The following is a 21,128-nucleotide window of genomic DNA, read 5'->3' as shown; positions in this document are numbered from 1 at the left end:
AAGGATGTGCTAACCCAAGGATAGGGCTAGGGCTTAGCCGAGCATGGGAAATGATGGGACCCACCCAGGAAGCTAAGGGCTAGCAAGGATGAAGTCTGGATTGGCCTTGGGTCAATCAAAAGGCAAGTCTAATAATAAAGATAACTACGTCACTCATCGAGGAGCTCTTGACAAGATTCATTGGTGGTACCAAGCTCCACTAAATCAAAACAGCGGCTTCTTAGCAGCTAAGAGGGGATTGTATAAGCATTTACTCTTTTGAGTCAAGATGGAATTGGATTGGTAAGGAAGTTACTATATACGGAATCTATCATTCCAGTATAAAAATTTTAAAGAAGAGTCGGCACTTCAAAAACAGGAAAATCAAAAGGCCCTTCTGAAGCCCTTCCCCACTTCCTAATGCAGATCTGATTGTGCCGACCCCCGACACAACGTATTATCGGCTCTTCGTCGCTCCAGGGAATAAGCCAAGGAGGCTTTTTCAATGTGACTTAATGGCTCGCCACTCACTCAGCAAAATCCTGGCTCTTCTTTCCACACCTTCAGGCCCAAATCCAATACAAACTGGGTAAGGGTATGACCTAAAAGGGGCTTGCATGCAGGTCCTCTTTATCCAGTCAGCAATCTTGCAACCCCCTAGAACCATGGGCCCACAGTAGGTAGCTGGCCAGGCTGAGAAGTCAGCACCCAGCATTAACTATAAAATTCTCTGCAACATAAAATTATGAACAAGAGTACTACATAATGCTCACAAATTTCCTCATTATTAAATGTAAACAAAAAGTCGAGCCATAACGCAGGTCATATGTTCAGCTATATCAACTCATAAATTAGTCCTTGTCCCTCGGACCTCCCCAACACCTTGATACACTTTCGAGCTTTTCAAGATCTACAATCATTGCAGCCTAACAGACAGACCAAAATGACACAATAATACTGAAAAAAGCTATTTATCAATTCATGAATTTCTTAAGCATTATCCAAAAAGTGGCTGCTGCCACCTGCTCCACATTGAGAAGGTAGAGATTGACCTGGCATAATCAAGTAGTGGAGTCTCATCACCAAATGATACTTTCCTTCACATGTGAAATACCTGAGAACTATGTCAGTTAAATTGTGTCCCAAGGGCAGCTCTAGAAAACTGTTGTTCCTCTTTGAAGGAACTTTGTATTGCCAAGTCACCAACAAAGAGATACTTTTAAGCATCCTGTTTGACCACGAATAAGGAGATGATGTTCTTTTTGAGGGTCAACTCATCTGCTTTCGAAGGGTTAACATGCTGCACAAGTTGCAAACAAAACTTTTTATATAAACAGTTTTCATTAGATGACAAAAACATCTAGTTTATTTCATACCTCACACCATGAAAATAATGGAGCCATTGCTCCTGCATAGTCTTGTCTTACCCCTGAAAGAAGGCGTTCCAATCGTTCCACTTCCTTCTTTGCATAGTTTTCGCCTTTCTCCAAAGCTTTTCGAGCAGCCTTCACATACAATTTTCCATAGCTGCCCCATGAACATTATGTTAGATACTTTTACTAGAAAGTCACCGAGTAAATTGTCCACTAGAGCAGTTTTGAGTTAACCACCACTTATGTCCTAGCTTATGAAAAGTAGATGAGTTTTTGAAGCTAAATTTTTCCACTAATTTTGGAATGCATGAGACGTCTGGCTCAAGCTTCTCAAGACTCTCTATCATCTGGTCCATGGCTTCATATACTTTGCCGATGCATGGCTGCATAGCATCAACAATCCTGAGCAAGTGGACGATGGGATGCACCATGGCGTCAGTGCGCTTGAGGTCCTCCCAAAAATCAGCATCGTCGACCTTTTTCTTGCATGAAATCCCTACCTGTGTACGTGCAAAAGATGAGGAGCAAAACTCATCACTGATGAATAGTTGCCGCACGGCACCCTGACAATCCTTCAAGCGATGCAACATAAGAAAGTTGTATGCAAAGCGAGTGTCCGAGTACTTGAGAAGGACCTTTGTGGGCCTCTTCCCAAACTCAGATCGAAGGTATGTGTGATTGTTGATGAAGGTCACAATTGCACATGCATCATCAATCACCGATTCAATCCATGACAATTTCAAGAGACCTATTGTGATAGCTTGCTACCTAAGCAAAGATGATGGGGAGAAAACAGAATTAGGGTTAAGTGTTATGTGGGAGACATACACAGAGAAGCACAAGGGAGAGAGAGGCATGAGTGTGTGACTCCCCTATCACACATGTATATTGCACTAGTACACATAGTGCACTTAGTACATTAAAAGTACTAAGTGTACTATGTACTATAACTTATGGGCTTGTACACACTATAAGGGTGGGCATAACGCCTTTACCCCAACAACCTCCCACTTAAAGGCAAAGTGCCCTTAAGTAAAGGAAAAGAAAAAATCAGCATGTACATGATAATATACAAGGCCATATCAAGGCTGAAACTGGCCTCATCCAATGCCCATCAAGTGTCTGCAATGAGCAAACCGCTCCGGAGGCAAACTCTTTGTCAAGAGATCAGCCGGGTTGTCATCCGTATGAATCTTAACAAGCTGAATTTGCTTGTTCTCTATCACCTCTCTGATGAAGTGATACTTCACATCCACATGCTTCGTCTTTGCATGAAAGACACGGTTCTTTGCCAACTGGATGGCACTCTGACTGTCACAATGCAACAATGGAATATCCCCTGTATAGCCCAAATCAACCACTAACCGAGATAGCCATAATGCCTCCTTGCAAGCCTCTGTGGCTGCAATATACTCGGCCTCTGTAGTGGATAAGGCTGTGCACTTCTGCATCCTGGATATCCATGACACAGCACCTCCTGTGAATGTAAATACATAACCGGTAGTAGACTTCCGGTTATCTGGATGACCGGCATAATCCGAATCCGTGTAACCATGCACTAATGCATCCTGTTTGCCAAAGCAAATGCACAAATCCTGTGTGCCCTTCAGGTATCTCATGACACCTTTCACTGCTTCCCAATGCTTCTTGCCAGGGTTGGCCATGTATCTAGAAACCACTCCCACTGCAAATGCAATGTCCGGCCTAGTAGCAACCATGGCATACATGAGACTGCCACAAGCTGAAGCATACGGAATCTTGGCCATATCAGCCCTGTCTCTATCCGACTGTGGGCTGTCCATAGCACTGAGTTTCACATATGGAGGCAAAGGAGTACTAGCTTTCTTCCCCCCGTCCATATTCATACCCAAAATGTGATTTGCATCACCCAAATCCTTCATATCAAAGGTCTCATGCAGCCTCTTCTTCAAGGCATCCATCTCTTTACGAGATTTCCCGACAATCAACATATCATCAACATACAAGATGAGGATCAATAGACTGCCATCCAAAGCTTTCTTGGTGTACAAGCAGTGATCTATGTCACTTCTCCTGAATTTCTGAGATTTCATGAATGTATCAAATTTATGATACCATTCTCTCGGTGCCTGTTTGAGCCCATAAAGACTCTTTTTCAGCTTGCATACAAGCTTCTCCTTTCCACTCACTGCATAACCCTCTGGCTGCTGCATATATATCTCCTCATGGAGATCACCGTGAAGAAAAGCAGTCTTCACATCCATCTGAATCAAGTCCAGATCATCATGTGCAACCAAAGCTAATACAGCTCTAAGTGTGGTCATTTTGACCACTGGAGAGAAGATCTCATCAAAGTCCACACCATATTCCTGCTTAAAGCCCTTAGCCACTAACCTGGCTTTGTATCTTGGCTTTGCATCTGGTGCAACTTTGAGCCTGTATACCCACTTGCATGGCAAAACCTTCTTGCCTGCAGGCAAATGCACCAACTTCCATGTTTCATTTTTATGCAGAGAATCCATCTCTGACTTCATGGCACGCTCCCAAAGAGCTTTGTCTGCCCTCTGTAAAGCCTCTTTATAACATGAGGGCTCCCCACAGTCAGTAAGCATCAAATAGTCAACCCCTGGAACAAACCTGTCAGGGGCTCTGGAGGGTCTTGTGGACCTCCGTACCCAATGACCATCATTTGCAGGTTGCTGTCCAGCCTGCATATCACCCATTGGTGGCTCCTGTTCCATGCCATAAGGCTGAAATATCATGCCCGGTATCTCCTCTAACTGTGGTATATCCATAGGGATATCTTCTGCCATCTCTGGCTGTCCATTTGGACCATTTTCAGCACCATTTAAGGGCTGGTTTTCCTGCTGTAATGGCTGATTTACAGCCCTTTGTTGTTGTCCATGATGTCCATCATCATCAAAGATGACTCTGCCAGGCTCCTGTTGCCTTGCAGGCTCCTTATACATGCATGTTTCATCAAAAATGACATCATTGCTACGTATGATCTTTCTATTCATGGGATCCCAAAGTCTATACCCCATTTCACCTCTGTCACCATATCCTAGGAATATGCATTTATGAGACTTAGGATCAAGTTTGGTGCGCATTTCCCTGCGTATGTGCACGTACGCAACGCAACCAAACACTCTCAAGTGCTTGTATGACGGAGGCTTCCCTGTCCATACTTCTTCTGGCACTTTCCCACCAAGCCTCGTGTTAGGTGACCTGTTTATAAGGTGAACGGCTGTCATAACAGCTTCAGCCCAAAAACCATGAGGTAATGCAGCATGTGACAACATAGAACGGACCTTCTCTTGAATGGTCCTGTTCATCCTCTCTGCTGTCCCGTTTTGTGGAGGATCATAAGGAGTAGAGAGCTCCCTCTTGATGCCTTTAGCATCACAAAAGTCCTGAAACTGTTTGGACATATACTCTCCACCATTGTCGGAACGCAAAGCCTTCAGTGTTTTGCCAGTTTGATTCTCAACATGAGCAACAAACTTCTGGAACACTGAGAATGTATCACTCTTCAAACGAAGAGGATAGACCCACACCTTGCGTGTGGCATCATCTATAAAAGACACAAAGTATTTTGCCCCTCCCAAAGAAAGCTGAGGCATCTCACATACATCTGTATGCACAAGCTCTAACTGAGCATCTTTCTGTCCAAGAGCTTTCTTGTGGGGGCATTGTAGTTGCCTACCATATATACAATGCTCACAAAACTGAAAACTTGAAAACTTTAGAGAAGGCAAGTAACCCAAACGAGACAATTGCTCCATTCCTTTGACACTCATGTGTCCCAACCGGCTATGCCACATAGAGATTTCCGGCAGCTCGGTTGCATTTACATTAGCATGGTGACAAACACCTGCATGCATGAAGTAAAGAGTGTCCACCTTAGAGCCTCTGGCAACAACCAGTGAGCCCTTACTAATTTTCCACTTTCCACTACCAAATGTGGTAACATAATCAGCATCATCAAGCTGTCCAGTAGAAAGCAGATTCTTCTTGATCTCAGGCACATGCCTGACATCATGGAGCATAAGCTGTGAGCCATCTGAAAACACAAGCCTCACATCACCTCTGCCAAGTATCTTGCATGCATGGTTATCACCCAAATAAACCACTCCTTCATTGCCAGCAGTGTACCTGACAAACACGTCTCTGCAACCTGTGACATGAAAGGAGGCACCTGAATCAATGATCCATGAGTGCATACCATGACCACCTGTAAGAAGTGAATGGGCATCAAGTGAAGAAGTAAATAGGACCTCATCCTCACTGCCACCTGCATGTGACACATTGATTTCTTCAATCTTGACTCCACTTTTGCCCTTTGGCTTTACATCTTTGGCTTCATCCTTGTCTTTGTCTTTGCCTTTTCCCTTTTCTTTTTGATCATTTTTCCATTTGTAGCATTGCTTTTTAATGTGTCCCTTCTTGCCACAATAATGGCATTCCAAATCCTTTTTGGAGCGAGACTTGCTCCTTCCCCTTTCTTGGCTTTTCCCCCTTTGCTGGGATCTCCCACGTGCATTCATTGCATTGGACTTTCCAACAGAGTTGTTTTTCTTGTTCATCTCTTCTTGAAGAAGAGCACCCTCAACATCTGCATATGACAGCATAGCATTCGAATTGCTAGTGGCTGTCCTGAATGTGTCCCAACTCTCTGGCAAAGTGCATAACAAAAAAGTGGCTTTAACTCATCGTCCATTGCCAACTTTTGATTGATGACCTGGCTGACAATACCATTAAACTCATTTAGATGGGCTGTCATAGACGCCCCTTCCTTCATCTGAAGTCCTATGAGTTTCTTCAACCAATACACTTTGCTTGAGGCACTTTGTTGGGCATACAAGTCCTGCAATCTCTGCCACATTCCCCAAGCTGTCTTCTCTTCACGAATGCTGAAAAGTAATCAGTCTGACATAGACAACATGATAGTAGATCTTGCCAGCTCATCCATATCTTCCCACTCTTCAGCAGTAAGAGAAGCGGGCATTACACCCCTTTCTTTGATAGGCTTGTGCTGCTTTTTCTGGAGCAACACATTGTAGCACTGGGTTTGCCAAATATCATAATTATGCGAGCCTTCAAGCTTCTTGATGTGAAGCAATGAAGAGCTCTCACCTGTGGTTGCCATAGCAAAATGCAACCTGTCAATGCCTGACTCCCTGCAAAATGTGCAAACACTGCACCAAAAGATGTGCAAACACTGCACCCAAAGCACACAAAGTGCTCACAGTTTTTCTCCCAAGCTTTATCTCCCACTGCGGAAGCAAGAATGCAACTTTTCTCCCACTATATGTGATGAAAACACCAAAATCTGGTTGCTGCAGATTTTGGACAGCACCTTAAATGTGCTCTTTTGCCCTTCCAAAGTACTGTACAGCAGTACTAAGTGCTCACCAATGATGTACCAAACCTGTACCGGCAAGTTCAGCAGCTGAAATTGAACCTTTTGGTCACTCAAAACAGTGTACAGCCATGCCAAAACATGCACAAAGTTGTGCCAAATCTGTACCAGCAGGTACAATAGCAATAAATGCTCTCCTGGCTGTCCAAACGAGTAAAAATCAGACTTTAACAGTCCCGAACACTGCATACAACAGTTCCGAACAGAAATTGGGCAAAAGCCCCTTGACTGCAAGCTGATTTTTGAGGATTCAAGGCATAAATGTCTTGCCTGCTGCTTTGCCAAGCTCAACAAGCATACAAACTTGAAAAGCCCCTTGATTTGAGATCAATTTCTGATCATGCATGGTACATTGGCGCACATGAAGGCATCCAGAGTGTTCACGATGCTTCCCCCTTGGCCACATATACATCAAATACATGAAAGCCCCTTGATTTACAGGCACATTGAGTGCTTGTAAGGCATCAACACATTATCCACAGCATCAAACGCGATTGCCTGCATGCAAATCAACCAAATCGGCACAAAAGCCCCTTGATTTGCACTGCAATTTGCTGCAATTTTGCCCAAATGTGCGATTTTTCACATCATACAGCATGTATGAGTGCTTAATTGCACAATTACATCAAAAGCCCCAAATTTCGACATCCAATTTCCTGCAAATTGATCCTGATTGTGACCAATTTCCTGCAAATTGATCCTGATTGTGACCAATGTCACCCAATTTTGCCAATTTTGCTCAAAATTGAGCAATTGGGCACCTGTACCTGCTCAATTGATAATTGTACCTGCTCAATTGCAAGTCCCAAAAAAAAAATTGAAGCAAAATACCTTGTAATTTTCTGATTTTTCTCTAATTTGCAGGCTGTTGCAGGAGATGGGGGCAATTCTTGCTGCTGCAGATTGTTGGTGCAAGTGGGCAATTTTGATCCAGGTGCTTGTCTGTAAAGATGAAGGACGAACACTTCTCCAGCCACGTTATGGCGTTCAGGAATGAAGTCAGTAACACCATCTTCTCCACAGTTCAGGGTACGGGACGATGACGGCTGCACTAAGTTCTGCCTTGTTCAACAATGGACAGAGCTGCGGGGCCTGTTTTGAGGTGAAATGTGATTCGTCGCCGTCACTACCACCGAGTTATGTGGGAGACATACACAGAGAAGCACAAGGGAGAGAGAGAGAGAGAGTTGTGGGGATAAGTCAACTCATGAGGCATGAGTGTGTGACTCCCCTATCACACATGTATATTGCACTAGTACACATAGTGCACTTAGTACATTAAAAGTACTAAGTGTACTATGTACTACAACTTATGGGCTTGTACACACTATAAGGGTGGGCATAACGCCTTTACCCCAACAAAAGAAAGCCATAACAAGCTCTAATAATCTAAGAAATTACAACTTCTATGTTATCACAAACAGCAGGACCTTCACAGAGAACAAGATCCGGCAAGATAGAATTAATGTTGCAAACTGAGATTACAACCAATGGCAACTGCATTCCACCCACACACTCCTATGAGGAGCTTAGATGACAATCTGGAAAGATTACAAGACGAAGGTTGTATGCATTGTGAGCATAAAGCAGTGAAGTCAGATATCAAAACTGATGACCTAAATATGATGGAAGCTACTGGACATGTCTATATATACTACCCAAAGGAAATCGTATGATAAGTCAGCCCTTGTCGGCCACCCTACATTGAGTCCAGATAAACCCAACAGTCAATACCCCCCCACTAAGGTAATAATAAACTAAACATAAGACCTATGGTCTTGGCATAGCACTTCCAACCCCATTCAAGGTTGTCTCATTGTGTGTTTAGGCCCCGAATCTTGTGAGCAGTCACTCTCGAGATCATCTCCCTCTACCCATAGTGTGGGTATATCAGCCCACACTTCCATGTAGCTGTCACGTGCATACTTCATGTACTCGGGTGGGTCCCCACTAGGTGACCAGAACAAGGTCTTTGAGCTGCGGACCATGTTGTTAGAAGTCATCTCCTGTCTACTTTTATACACCAGGGCCTCTGTTGTGCATGTGCCCGCCCTGTATAGGTGTTTTATCATTTTTCCTCACTCCCCGTATTTTTTCCCTATTTTTCCCCATTTTTCAGTGGTGTGGATGAATGCCAGATGTTAGCAGGAGCTACTGGTGGCTGGCCGACTGTCCATTCAGCAGTCGTGTGGCTGGCCGATTGCTCATCAGCAAGCGTGGAGTATTTTACTGCTGGCCGACTTGCTGTATGCAGTCGTGGAGTTCTCTACTCCTGGCCGACTGCTGCATGCAATCGTGGAGGGCCACCAGCGCTGGCCGACTGCATGCATGGGGCATATAAATAGGCCCCATGCCCCCCACCATTGTATCATTCAGTTATTTGCGGGATCTTGTGTATAGAGAAGAGTTTACACACCTATCTCTCTGTGTTTCTTGTGCTATCTATTTTCTGCATTCTACTTGCTCTTGTCAACCCAAGTTTGGTTATCATTTCCGCTGCATATTCTGACATGGTATCAGCGCCCTAGGCTCGTGATAGATCTTGGGAGTTTTTCTGAGCAAGAGGGGGAGCGTTAGGTTGCTGATTGGTGGCCTGTTTTGGACTGTTAGGGAAGAGAAGGTGCAAGAGAAAGGCGGGCTAAGGTGCTGGACAGCCACTTGCAGGTTTCACACAATTTTTTTTCCCACCCACCCACCCTTTCAATTTTCTCCCCGCAATGGCAGATTTACTAGAGATGGCTGAGAAGCACGTGAAGATTCCGACTCTCCCCACGTTCCCAGTGGACCATCAATTGGACGGGTCCAATTACGGCATCTGGAAGATCATGATGGAGCCTGTGCTGGAGTCATATGATCTTGCTGATTTCATCATCATCGGGGTTCCACGGTTGGAAGCAGAGGAAGGGGAGTTACTGTCGATGAGGAAGGACCGAGAGGCAAAGGCACACATGTGGGATCGTGTCAACGCCAGGGTCCGGTCATTTATTTTCCTCAACTGCACACCACAAGTGATCAATCATGTAAAGCACATGACACTGGCGAGAGGCATATGGGAGGACTTGGCTTCTCTTTACAACAGGGTATCACCCATAAAACGGATCTCCTTGGAAGTGCAGATGCGGGTTATGAACCCTGCGAAGTCCTCGATGATGCGGGAACACATTAACAAGCTGCAGGTCCTTCAGCAGGAAGTCCTACAAGCTGGGAAAGAGATATCATCTGAAGACATGGCCATCACTTTGCTGTCCCACTTGCCTGCTCAGTATTCTGCTTTCTATTCCTCGTTGATTACGAGTGGCAGGCTCAGCACCATTACCTGGGAGGAGCTTGTGCCAATGGTCTTGGACCAAGAGGAACGTTTCACGAACCCTCCTCACAGCGGCGGTTCGGAGGCCTTAACTGGCCAACGGTCGAAAGGCCGGAATAACAACAAGGGCAAAGTGAAGGCTTCACCGGAGAAGTCTTCTGAGAAGAAGCCTGACTCAGAACGAGAGAAGCTGAAGGCCGAAAGATTCTGCAATGATTGTGGCGAGAAAGGCCACTATTGGAGGAAGTGTCCTAAGCGGACAGGGAAGAGTGCTAATTCCTCAGCCTCAACAACAAAGACTCCGGCATTTGTGCACTTAGAGATGGTGGACTCCGACGCTTCATCATCTTCGAGCGAGGAGGCAGTTGGCTTCACCGCGAAGGATACCCGGGAATGGATTCTTGACAGTGGTGCTTCCAGGTACATGACTCCATCCCGTGACTTCTTTCTGAATCTGAAACGGCTGTCAGGTCACATCTTTATTGGCGACAACTCCACTATTCCGATACACAGTGAGGGCCGGATGGAGATTATTCCCGACGGCAAGGGGGGCAAGCATGCTTCCCGTGTTCTTTATGTCCCTGCTTTGGGTTTTCATCTTCTGTCAGTGCATGAAGTATGCAAGACTGGCTTTCGGGTGGAATTTGAGGAGCATTCAGTTGCTCTACGGGACCGTGAGACTGGCCAGGTTGTTTGGGAAGGCGGGAATGGTATCTACAAGCTCTCTGCACTCTCCTCGTTGACAGGTTCTCAGGTCGGAGATTTGTGGCACTTTCGTTTTGGCCACTTAAATGTGGATGCATTGAGGCGAGCTTTCCGAGACCAGATGGTGGTTGGCTTGCCAGATGTTGGTAGTAGGCAAGGGCGTTGCAGTTCTTGCATACGTGGTAAGCAGCACAAGGAATCCTTTCCGAAGCAGGCTTCCAGGTGGGCTTCGAAACCATTGGAGTTGATTCACACTGACTTGTGTGGACCTCAGCAGACACCATCTTTGGGAGGATCTCTCTACTTTATGCTGCTTGTTGATGATTGTACCAGATTCACGTGGGTCTACTTTCTTTCCCAGAAGGACCAAGCTTTTGCTCGGTTCAAGGATTGGCACGTGATGGTGGAGAAAGAGTCTGGATTTCAGGTCAAGACTCTCAGAGCTGATAAAGGAGGTGAATTCTCCTCGACTGTATTTCTCAGATTTTGTGCAGATCATGGCATCAAAAGGGAACTGGCCAATACTGGATCGCCTTCGGAGAATGGAGTTGTCGAACGCAAGAACAGGACTGTGATGGAGATGGCGAGGACCATGCTGGAGCATCGTGATCTTCCTCGTCCACTTTGGGGAGAGGCTGTGGCAACAATTGTCCATACCCTCAACCGATCTCCGACGACTTCAGTACCCCATATGACTCCATTTGAGGCATACTTTGGCAGGAAACCTGATGTCTCGCACTTCCGTGTCTCTGGGAGTGACGCGTATGTACATATTCCGAAGAAGCAGAGGGGGAAGCTTGACTCCAAGTCCCACAAGCTTGTATTTGTGGGGTATAACTATCTTTCCAAGGGATACAGGTTGTAGGATCCAGACAAGAACGAGATTGTTGTCAGCCGGGATGTGGTCTTTGACGAGCATGTTCCAGTATCCACTGTCGAGGAGCCGCCACTTCTTGGAGATCCAGAGGAGTCTGATGATGATTCCCAGACCATCATTCCAGTTGATCAACCTCGGGAGGTTGAGCCCGCAGCTGGAGTAGAGCCCCCGCGATCACAGGAGGCTCCACGATCTGTTCGAGTTTTCCTTCTTTATTCCGACTGGATTTCAGAGATCGGTTGCAAATCCAAACCTATATCTCTTTCGGGAACGCGGCATGGTCACGCTTATCATCCTTTATGTGGATGATCTCATTCTCACTGGCGGTCATGTGGAGCACATTAGAGTGACGAAGGTTGCCTTGTCAAAGGAGTTTGAGATGACCGACTTAGGCTTACTCCACTTCTTTTTGGGATTGGAGATCTGGGAGACCCAAAGGGGGTTTTTCGTCTCTCAACAGCGGTATGTTCATGAGCTGCTTGAGGCCTTTGGGATGGAGAACTGCAAGCCTATTACTTCGCCGATGGACCCGAACACAAAGTTAACCGTTACTGATCCTTGTGAGCCAGTTGATGCCTCGCAGTACCGGAAGTTGGTTGGTTCATTGACCTGGTTGCTGAACACCAGATTGGACTTGAGCTTCTCCGTGGGACTGTTGAGCTTTTTTATCAGACGCCATTGAAGTCTCATTGGGACGCAGGATTGCGGATCTTGCGGTATCTGCAGAATACGAAGGATCTAGGACTCTTTTACACAGGAGGGGATGGAGTCAGGCTCCAAGGTTGGAATGACTCAAATTGGGGAGGAGATCCAGACACGAGGAGATCTACTTCTGGATACAGTTTTACCCTCGGCTCAGGAGCAGTTTCTTGGAGCAGCAAGAGGCAGCCAACTATTGCCCTTTCTTCGACAGAGGCAGAGTACCGGGCTGCTTGTGAGGTTGTGTGGCTGCGGAGGCTACCAGGCGAGATTGGGTTTCCACAGAAGGAGCCCACAGTCATTCAGTGCAATAACCAAAGTTGTATAGCTATTGCTCGGAACCCGGTCTTCCATGCCCGGACCAAGCACATAGAGATACAGTATCACTTTGTACGTGAGAAGATCTTGGCTAGTGACATCTTGCTACTTTATTGTTCGACGGAGGACAATGCGGCGGACCTCTTCACAAAGTCTCTACCTCAAGCTACGCTCAGGCGGCACTCCAGCTCCCTTGGGTTGGTTTCACAGCCAAGAGCTGAGAGGGGGTGTTAGAAGTCATCTCCTATCTACTTTTATACACCAGGGCCTCTGTTGTGGGTGTGCCCGCCCTGTATAGGTGTTTTATCATTTTTCCTCACTCCCCGTATTTTTTCCCTATTTTTTTCCATTTTTCAGTGGTGTGGATGGATGCCAGATGTTAGCAGGAGCTACTCGTGGGGCTGGCCGACTGTCCATTCAGCAGTCGTGTGGCTGGCCGACTGCCCATCAGCAAGCGTGGAGTATTTTACTGCTGGCCGACTCAGTCGTGGAGTTCTCTACTGTCACCAATTGGCCGACCATTTGGTCCATTCCTAGTTTTTGCGTCTCGTTCACTTGAGGCCAGGCCGGTGTCTCGTGTGAAGAGGCCAGTATTTTTGCTGACATGGACGGGAGCCAGACTGGTGCCACCCGTGTGTTAGCAGGATGGTGTCGTATGGACGGGAGCCAGATCAGTGCCACCCGTGTATGACCTGGACTGTGTTCGATCCATGGGACTGTCACGCCATGGAAGAGCCAGTATTCGTGCCGTGTTTTACCTATGGGACTGTCACACCTAGGGAAACTCGTGCCTGGAACTGTGTCTTACCTATGGGACTGTCACTCCATAGGAAGACCAGGATTTTATGTTTTTATGTCGTGCCAGTTTTGTGCCGACAGATATTTTGTACATGTTCCATGAACGGGAGATATGTCCATGTTACTTTTGCACATGCACACATATTTTGCATGCTTGAAACTGTTTTCGCATGACATGTATTCGTGTGTTTGCCTGCCCGACGTGTTACTTACTGAGCGGGGACGCCTGCCAGTGAGTCGTGAAGTCTGCTCTGTATTCTGACGAGTTTCAGTGCATGTGAACAGGTGGTAAGTATATGGTACATGTTGTTAAATGTTATTTAATTCTAACCCCTTTGTTTTATAAGGTTAGGGGTTCACACTCATTTAAAAGTGGGCACCCCCTTTGGGCACCCACTTAGGGGCCAAGGTGGGGAGCCTCACTTTTAAGTGAGTGTGGGGGTGGGCATGGTCACCTACCCCCACTAATCCCCCACATGCATTCGTGGGTATCACTAAAGCTAACTCCACATGAAATTTTATTAAAAGAAATCTCCCCTTCAAGCGTGGAGAATGCATCGCTTCTATTTTCTTTTGCGTTGGTTCATCACCCTACGGTTTTTGCATCGTTTGCTGTTGGCTGCGCCTCCACTTCTACAGGCGGCTAGTGTTGACTTGAGGTGCGCTTCATACATAAGCTTTGCTGCAGGCGGCCATCTCCATACAGCATACGCTGCTCCCTCTACAGGCGAATCCCCTGGTCTTGCAGGCTGCGTGTTTACACCAGCAAACTGCTTCCTCTACGCCATCTCCTACAGGCTGCTGCTGAATCTATATGTGCCCCTGCTCCTACAGCAACCAGGCTGCGGGCTGTGACACTGAATTCTGCTGCTGGCGCTGCCATCTTCCCCTTGTACTCTGGCGCATGCTCTTCATGGAGGCGACCCTCTGCTGCTTGTGGTCGAGTGCTGTTGCAAGCTGCTGTTAACTCCACGCATGCTGCAGCTCTTCACAGGCGGCTGTCTATCTTAAGGCGACTGCACTTCTATACCCCCCTGCTGGCGGCTATAAACTAAACTGGTGGCTGCGCTGGATATCCTGTGGGCTGCTCACTACACCACAGGTGGCTACTCCTACAGCCAGGTGTTGCATCTAATCAGCAGGTGATTACTACTACGAGCTGTGCTGCTGTCTACAAGGGCGGCGTATACCAGTACTAGCAGATGACGCTGCCCCTTGCAGGCGCTTGTAGTGTTCATCTACAGCCAGGTGACTACATCCCTGATATCCTCCACTGGTAGCTACACACAGACTGATACCTCGGGTATACCAACTACAAGTAAGTGATTTCAGATTTGAGTAAAGCATTTAATGTTTAAATCTGGTAAAAGATTCGTCCCGCTCGGCCTACACCCGTTCGGTGCCGGGTTGTCCAAGCTATATGGGCGAACCTCGGTCCAAAGGTGCTGAGATCGGGAGAGCCAGGCGTTAGTACGAGAGCGCCTGTCTGTGCGTGGTCTCGGAACACCAGTGTGGTGCTCTCCGCGGAGTCCAGTGAAAGCACAGGACCGTAGCGATTGGACCACACCAGTGGTCGTACTGCTTCGAGTATTCTACATCGAAATTCGAGCTACTTGTTTGGTACTGTTTTCATATGTACATGGACATGATCTGGTTCTCAGAACCCATGGAGCATTGTATTCTTTAAATACTCCCAATAAATATATCATATATTGAGGGGGGGGTCGGCCCGTTCCGGCCCCAGTGCTGGTGTCCATCTTTCCATTTCTGTTCATTTAAAATTTCAAGTTGTTTTAAGTTGTCCATTTCATATTTGTGGTTTTAAAGTTGTGCTATTAAGCGTGTGGGTGTCCAACGGAGTCTTTCCCACTTGACGGGATCGGTTTCATTGGTATCAGAGCACGGTTGTTTCCCTCTTCCTAGTGGGGAAACGAACCTGTGTACTGGACATCCCGCTTTTAGCAAACTTTGAACACAATGGACAGCCAAGGCAACCCTTTGGAAGTGCCAAATTCGAGGGGTCCCTCTAGTGCTTCTCGTGGGTCTGATGCCCTGCGCGGTAGGCACAAGCCCCTTGAAAGGGTTCTTGATAGTGAATCCAAAGGTCAACTGTCTCCAGGAAAGACAGTTATGCTTGAACAAGACCCTGATGCTATGAGGGCTGAAATGGAACATATGAGAAAACTTTTGCAGGCTCAAGAGCAAGAATTGAAGTTTTTGCATGAAGATCCCCATCTACAAAGTGCTATTGAAGCCAGGAAGGCTGATGCTATGATTGATGTAACCTTTGAGTCAATGGCTCGTGAAGTGGGCAAGAAACCAAGGGAGTTGGCACTTGCCTATCTCCTTCGCAAAGGTGATATCAAAGAGGGGGATGACGGAGAACTAAAATTCAGAAATCCACCTCGTTTAAAGCATGGAGATCCCGCATCCCAGAGGCTGAAATCTTATATGCAAAAGGAAGAGGTGACTGTCACCTCTCGACATGCATCCTCTCCCCAAGGCACTAAGCCCGACAGATTTATGTATGCCAGTGCTCATGGAGGGCACGAAAGTCACATGCATGCCAGATATGTATCTCATGGTGACAGGTCTGCTTCCAGAAAAATTTTGCCTTCTGAGTTGTCTCATGGAGAGACCATGCCATATGCAGGTAAGTCACATGCATCTGAGCTTCGAGTTCGTGGAGCACATGCCACCGTGCCCCATGAAGCTTCTATGACGGCCCATGGAGCCCATGCAAACAGGGCTACCCCGTTGGACAAGGGGAAAAGAAAAAGAGAGGACCATGAGCCTCATGCCAGGAAGCTCAAGGAGTTCAAAGCAGGTGATAAATCTGTCAAATTTGATGTCTTTCATGGTGAACATGATGCCTCTAAGGTGTTAGCGTTTGTGGCACAGTTCGACATTGCTTTTAGCGATGAGGACTTTACAGAAAAGTCGAAGGTGCGCCATGCTAGCATGTTTCTGAAAGGCATTGCTGCCCATTGGTGGATCACCGAAAAGATCACCAAGGATCCCATCTCTACTTGGAAGGAATTCAAAGATAGATTTTATGCTCAGTTCCTGCCACCCAATGCAGAGCAAACTCTCACTCAAAAGTGGGATAGGCTGGAACAAAAAGATAACGAGAGTGTGCAACAGTATGTCAACAAATTTTGGAAAGTGTTGCTGGAAGTGACTCCCTTCATGCTAATCTCTGAGGAGGAAAGAAAGAGGAAGTTTCGTTCTGGATTGCAACCTGCATATAGATCGGGTATTGAATTGCACCCAAAACATACATTGCAACAACTCACAGCTTCTGCCCTTGCTACAGAGCAATTGGTGCTCAAGATCAAGCAGGATCAAGGAGGTTCCAAGGCGAAGGACAAGGCTGCCCCAAATCAGCAAAAGGGCGGACAGCCATCTAAAAAGAACTTCCGGGAGCCTTACAAGGGTGGTAAAGCTGAAAATTACACATCTAAAGAACAGGGCCCAAGAAAGAACAAATTTGGATTAACCCCGGAGCAAAGAGAGCAATATGCTAAGGATGGAAAATGCTTTTCTTGTGGTAGCAAAGACCACATGTTTCGGCAATGCCCAGATCGCAAACCAAAGCATGAGGACAAGCACACCAAAGCAAATGTTCATGCAGTTCCTGATGTGCAAGGTAATACAGGTCATGATGCTAAAGAGAGAATGGTTTGCAAGGCTTGGGGGCAAATCAAGGATCAGCCCGCACTCTTCATGTTTGATGACTGTGCAACTGACAATTTCATCTCTATGCAAATGGCAGCTGCATTGGGTATTGAGGTTGAAAACATGGGACCTCAGATTGAAGCCGAAGCTGCATTTATTGGCAAAGAGGTGCAGGTTACCCCTTTGATTGGGAAGTTGCGTATCCATATTCAAGGCTATCTTGACAATGAGCATTTTCTAGTTGCTCCTCTGAATGGATGTGATGTATTGTTGGGCAAGCCGTGGCATCATAGGCTTGAGCCCCGCAAAGACTACAAGTCCAATATGATTTCTTTTATGCATAAAGGCCGCATGCATTTTATTGATGCTGGCAAAGAAGGGGATTCCATCCCAGTTGTATCACACATCCAAATTAATAAAGCAATGAAAAAGAGTCTTTCAGCGTACTTGGTTTTTGTTCGTGATAGTCTTGTGCCAAATCAACAAAATGTGGATGCTATGTCTAATGATAGGCTGAATTTTCTTAATGCATTCAAAGACTGTTTTGCTGACTCATTGCCAGGTGAATTACCTCCCCAAAGGCCCGAAGATCATTGCATAGATCTTGTGCCAAGTAGTTCTCCACCTAACAAACCCGCATATCGAGTGAGTGCTGCACAACAAGAAGAAATTATGAAGCAGGTTAACGAGCTTTTAGAGAAAGGTTTGGTTCAGCCCAGTTCCTCACCTTACTGCTCTCCTGTGCTTCTTGTTCAAAAGAAGGACGGATCATTCCGTATGTGTGTAGACTATAGAGCTTTGAACAAGCTTACCATCAAGAACAGATTTCCTATTCCACGTATTGATGATATCTTGGATAAGCTTGATGGCTCAGCTTGCTTTAGCAGACTTGATTTGAAGAGTGGTTATCACCAGATCCGAGTGGTGCCACAAGATGTCCATAAGACTGCATTCAGGACAGCCTTCGGATTATATGAATTCTTGGTAATGCCTTTTGGTCTCACCAATGCTCCTGCTACTTTTAATCGAATGATGGATAGGATATTCCGATCCCATCGCAAGTTTACAGGAGTCTTCTTTGATGATATCTTGGTTTTCTCAAAGAATGAGCAGGAACACAGAACTCATTTGGTCACAGTGTTCGAAGAGTTGCGGAAGCATAAACTTTTCGTCAATGCCAAGAAAAGTGAGTTTTTCCTTTCAGAGATTCATTATCTGGGACATATTGTATCCAAGGATGGAGTTACAATGGATCCTGCAAAGATAGAGACTATTCGGAATTGGCCCGAATTGCAAAACGTACATCAAGTACGTAGTTTCCTGGGATTATGTTCGTACTACAGGCGTTTCATAAGGCATTTCGCCATGATTGCCACTCCTCTACATGATCTCACGAAGAAGAAAATTGTTTTCAAATGGACTTCAAAGCAACAGGATGCTTTCTTGCAGCTCAAGCATGCGATCATATGTGGTCCAGTATTGATTGTTCCTGACTTGCACAAGTCATTCGTGGTTGAATGTGATGCTTGTGGTGATTGCATAGGAGCTGTCCTAAATCAAGAAGGGCATGCAGTTGCATACGAGAGCCGTCGTCTGCATGATGCTGAGCTTCATATGGATATCTATGAGAAAGAGCTCTTGGCTGTAATTCACGCCTTAAAGATTTGGAAACACTACCTTCTTGGGGCTGAATTTGTAGTCAAGACAGATCATCAAAGCTTGAGATACTTTCTATCTCAAACCAAGCTTTCAGAGAAGCAAATGAGAATGGCAAACTTTCTTTCCATGTTTCATTTTCAGATTGTGCATACTCCAGGAAAGAAAAATGTGGTGGCCGATGCACTATCTAGGAGGCCTTATATTGCTGCAGTCTCAGTGGCCTCTCATGGAGATCTATCTGCTATGAGAGATTTGTATCATTTGGATGCTGATTTTTGCCATGTATGGACTGATTTGATGGCTGGTCATTCACATGCCTCTTATGTTATCAACGAGGGTTATCTCATGAAGGATAATTGCCTATGTGTGGTGAAGGATTTGCGTCCAAAGGTTATGGACGAATGTCACGCTCCACCTTATGCTGGTCATAGAGGTATTATGCCTACTACTCGCATGATTCAGAGGTATTTCTTTTGGCCAAGCTTGCGTAAAGATATTGAGGCTTATGTGCGTGCATGTATTACTTGCCAAAAGGTGAAATTTGACAGGCAAAAGCCTCCAGGTTTGCTTCAGCCATTGCCTATTCCCTCGCAACCTTGGGAAAGTATCACGATGGATTTTATTATGGATTTGCCTAGATCCCAGCATGGGAATGATGCTATTTGGACTATTGTGGATAGGTTTAGCAAGCAAGCTCACTTCTTGCCCGTCAAGAAAACCATCAAAGCTGATCATATGGTAAAGCTTTTTCTTGCTAATATTTTCAAGCATCATGGTATGCCCAAATCCATTGTTGGGGATAGAGATCCCAGGACTACAAGCCTATTTTGGAGGGCTTTGTTTGATAATATGGGTACTAAGCTTGAGTTTTCATCAGCTTATCATCCCCAAACGGATGGCCAAAGTGAAGCTGCAAATTCAGCTGTGTTGCATTTATTGAAATGTTATGTGGCAGATCAAAAGAGTGTATGGGAGAAGTATCTTCCACTTGTTGAGTTTGCCTACAACAATACAATCCATGCTTCTACAGGAAAGGCTCCGTTTGAGATTATTTATGGCAGAGTGGTCTTGCCACCCATCCTTCGTACCAAGGATGAGATTTTTGCAGCTGATGAATATGTTCGTGACTTGGATGTTGCCTTTGGTCAGGTGCGGACAGCCATTGCAAGATCTCAGGATAAGCATAAAAAGGCTGCTGACAAGCATAGAAGGGACATGGAAGTCAAAGAAGGTGATTGGGTATTGCTGAAATTTGAGAAGGCTAGGCTTCGGAAGAGGCCAGGACGAGAAGGATCATATCCTAAGCTTTCTCCTCGCTATTATGGACCCTTCAAGGTGATTCACAAAATCAATGAAGTGTCCTACAGGCTTGCTCTACCTAGTCATTGGAAGATTCACAATGCTTTTCATGTGAGTCTATTTCGGAAATATGTGGGGCCAGATCCTGATGAGCCTGTCACAGAAGATCCGCCAGAGATTGAAGAGCTTGAGGAGATCCTCCAGCCAGAACAGATTGTTTTTCACAAGGAGAGAAAGCTACCTGCAGGAAAGCTTTCCAGGAGATACCTTGTGAAGTTTAAGAATTATTTGCCTATTGATGCCAAATGGGTAAATGAGGATTATTTTGCAGATTATCCGCAATTGTTGCAGGCATATCTTGAGGCTTTTAAGTTGAGGTCAACTCTTTAGAAGCCCGGGGGGATGTCACCAATTGGCCGACCATTTGGTCCATTCCTAGTTTTTGCGTCTCGTTCACTTGAGGCCAGGCCGGTGTCTCGTGTGAAGAGGCCAGTATTTTTGCTGACATGGACGGGAGCCAGACTGGTGCCACCCGTGTGTTAGCAGGATGGTGTCGTATGGACGGGAGCCAGATCAGTGCCACCCGTGTATGACCTGGACTGTGTTCGATCCATGGAACTGTCACGCCATGGAAGAGCCAGTATTCGTGCCGTGTTTTACCTATGGGACTGTCACACCTAGGGAAACTCGTGCCTGGAACTGTGTCTTACCTATGGGACTGTCACTCCATAGGAAGACCAGGATTTTATGTTTTTATGTCGTGCCAGTTTTGTGCCGACAGATATTTTGTACATGTTCCATGAACGGGAGATATGTCCATGTTACTTTTGCACATGCACACATATTTTGCATGCTTGAAACTGTTTTCGCATGACATGTATTCGTGTGTTTGCCTGCCTGACGTGTTACTTACTGAGCGGGGACGCCTGCCAGTGAGTCGTGAAGTCTGCTCTGTATTCTGACGAGTTTCAGTGCATGTGAACAGGTGGTAAGTATATGGTACATGTTGTTAAATGTTATTTAATTCTAACCCCT

General features: G+C 46.0%; 1 protein-coding gene across 1 annotated transcript in view; it reads right to left on the bottom strand.

Moving 5' to 3' along the window:
- Nucleotides 1–738: 738 nt before the first annotated feature.
- Nucleotides 739–21,128, bottom strand: part of UNE5 (thioredoxin family protein) — a 37,319-nt gene continuing 16,929 nt past the window's right edge. The window contains exons 10-11 of the mRNA XM_086798033.1: nt 1,407–1,506; nt 739–1,279 (exon numbers count right to left, since the gene is read on the bottom strand). Coding sequence (XP_086654159.1) covers nt 1,199–1,279; nt 1,407–1,506 — 181 coding nt within the window. The 3' untranslated portion in view covers nt 739–1,198. The remainder of the gene's footprint in view (nt 1,280–1,406; nt 1,507–21,128) is intronic.

Source organism: Cibotium barometz, chromosome 5 (assembly GCF_041138505.1).
Source record: "Cibotium barometz isolate CiBa-2024 chromosome 5, ASM4113850v1, whole genome shotgun sequence".
NCBI classification, from domain to species: Eukaryota; Viridiplantae; Streptophyta; class Polypodiopsida; order Cyatheales; family Cibotiaceae; genus Cibotium; species Cibotium barometz.
The sequence above is the reverse complement of the archived record's forward strand: the minus strand, read 5'-3'. Positions and strand labels throughout refer to the sequence as shown.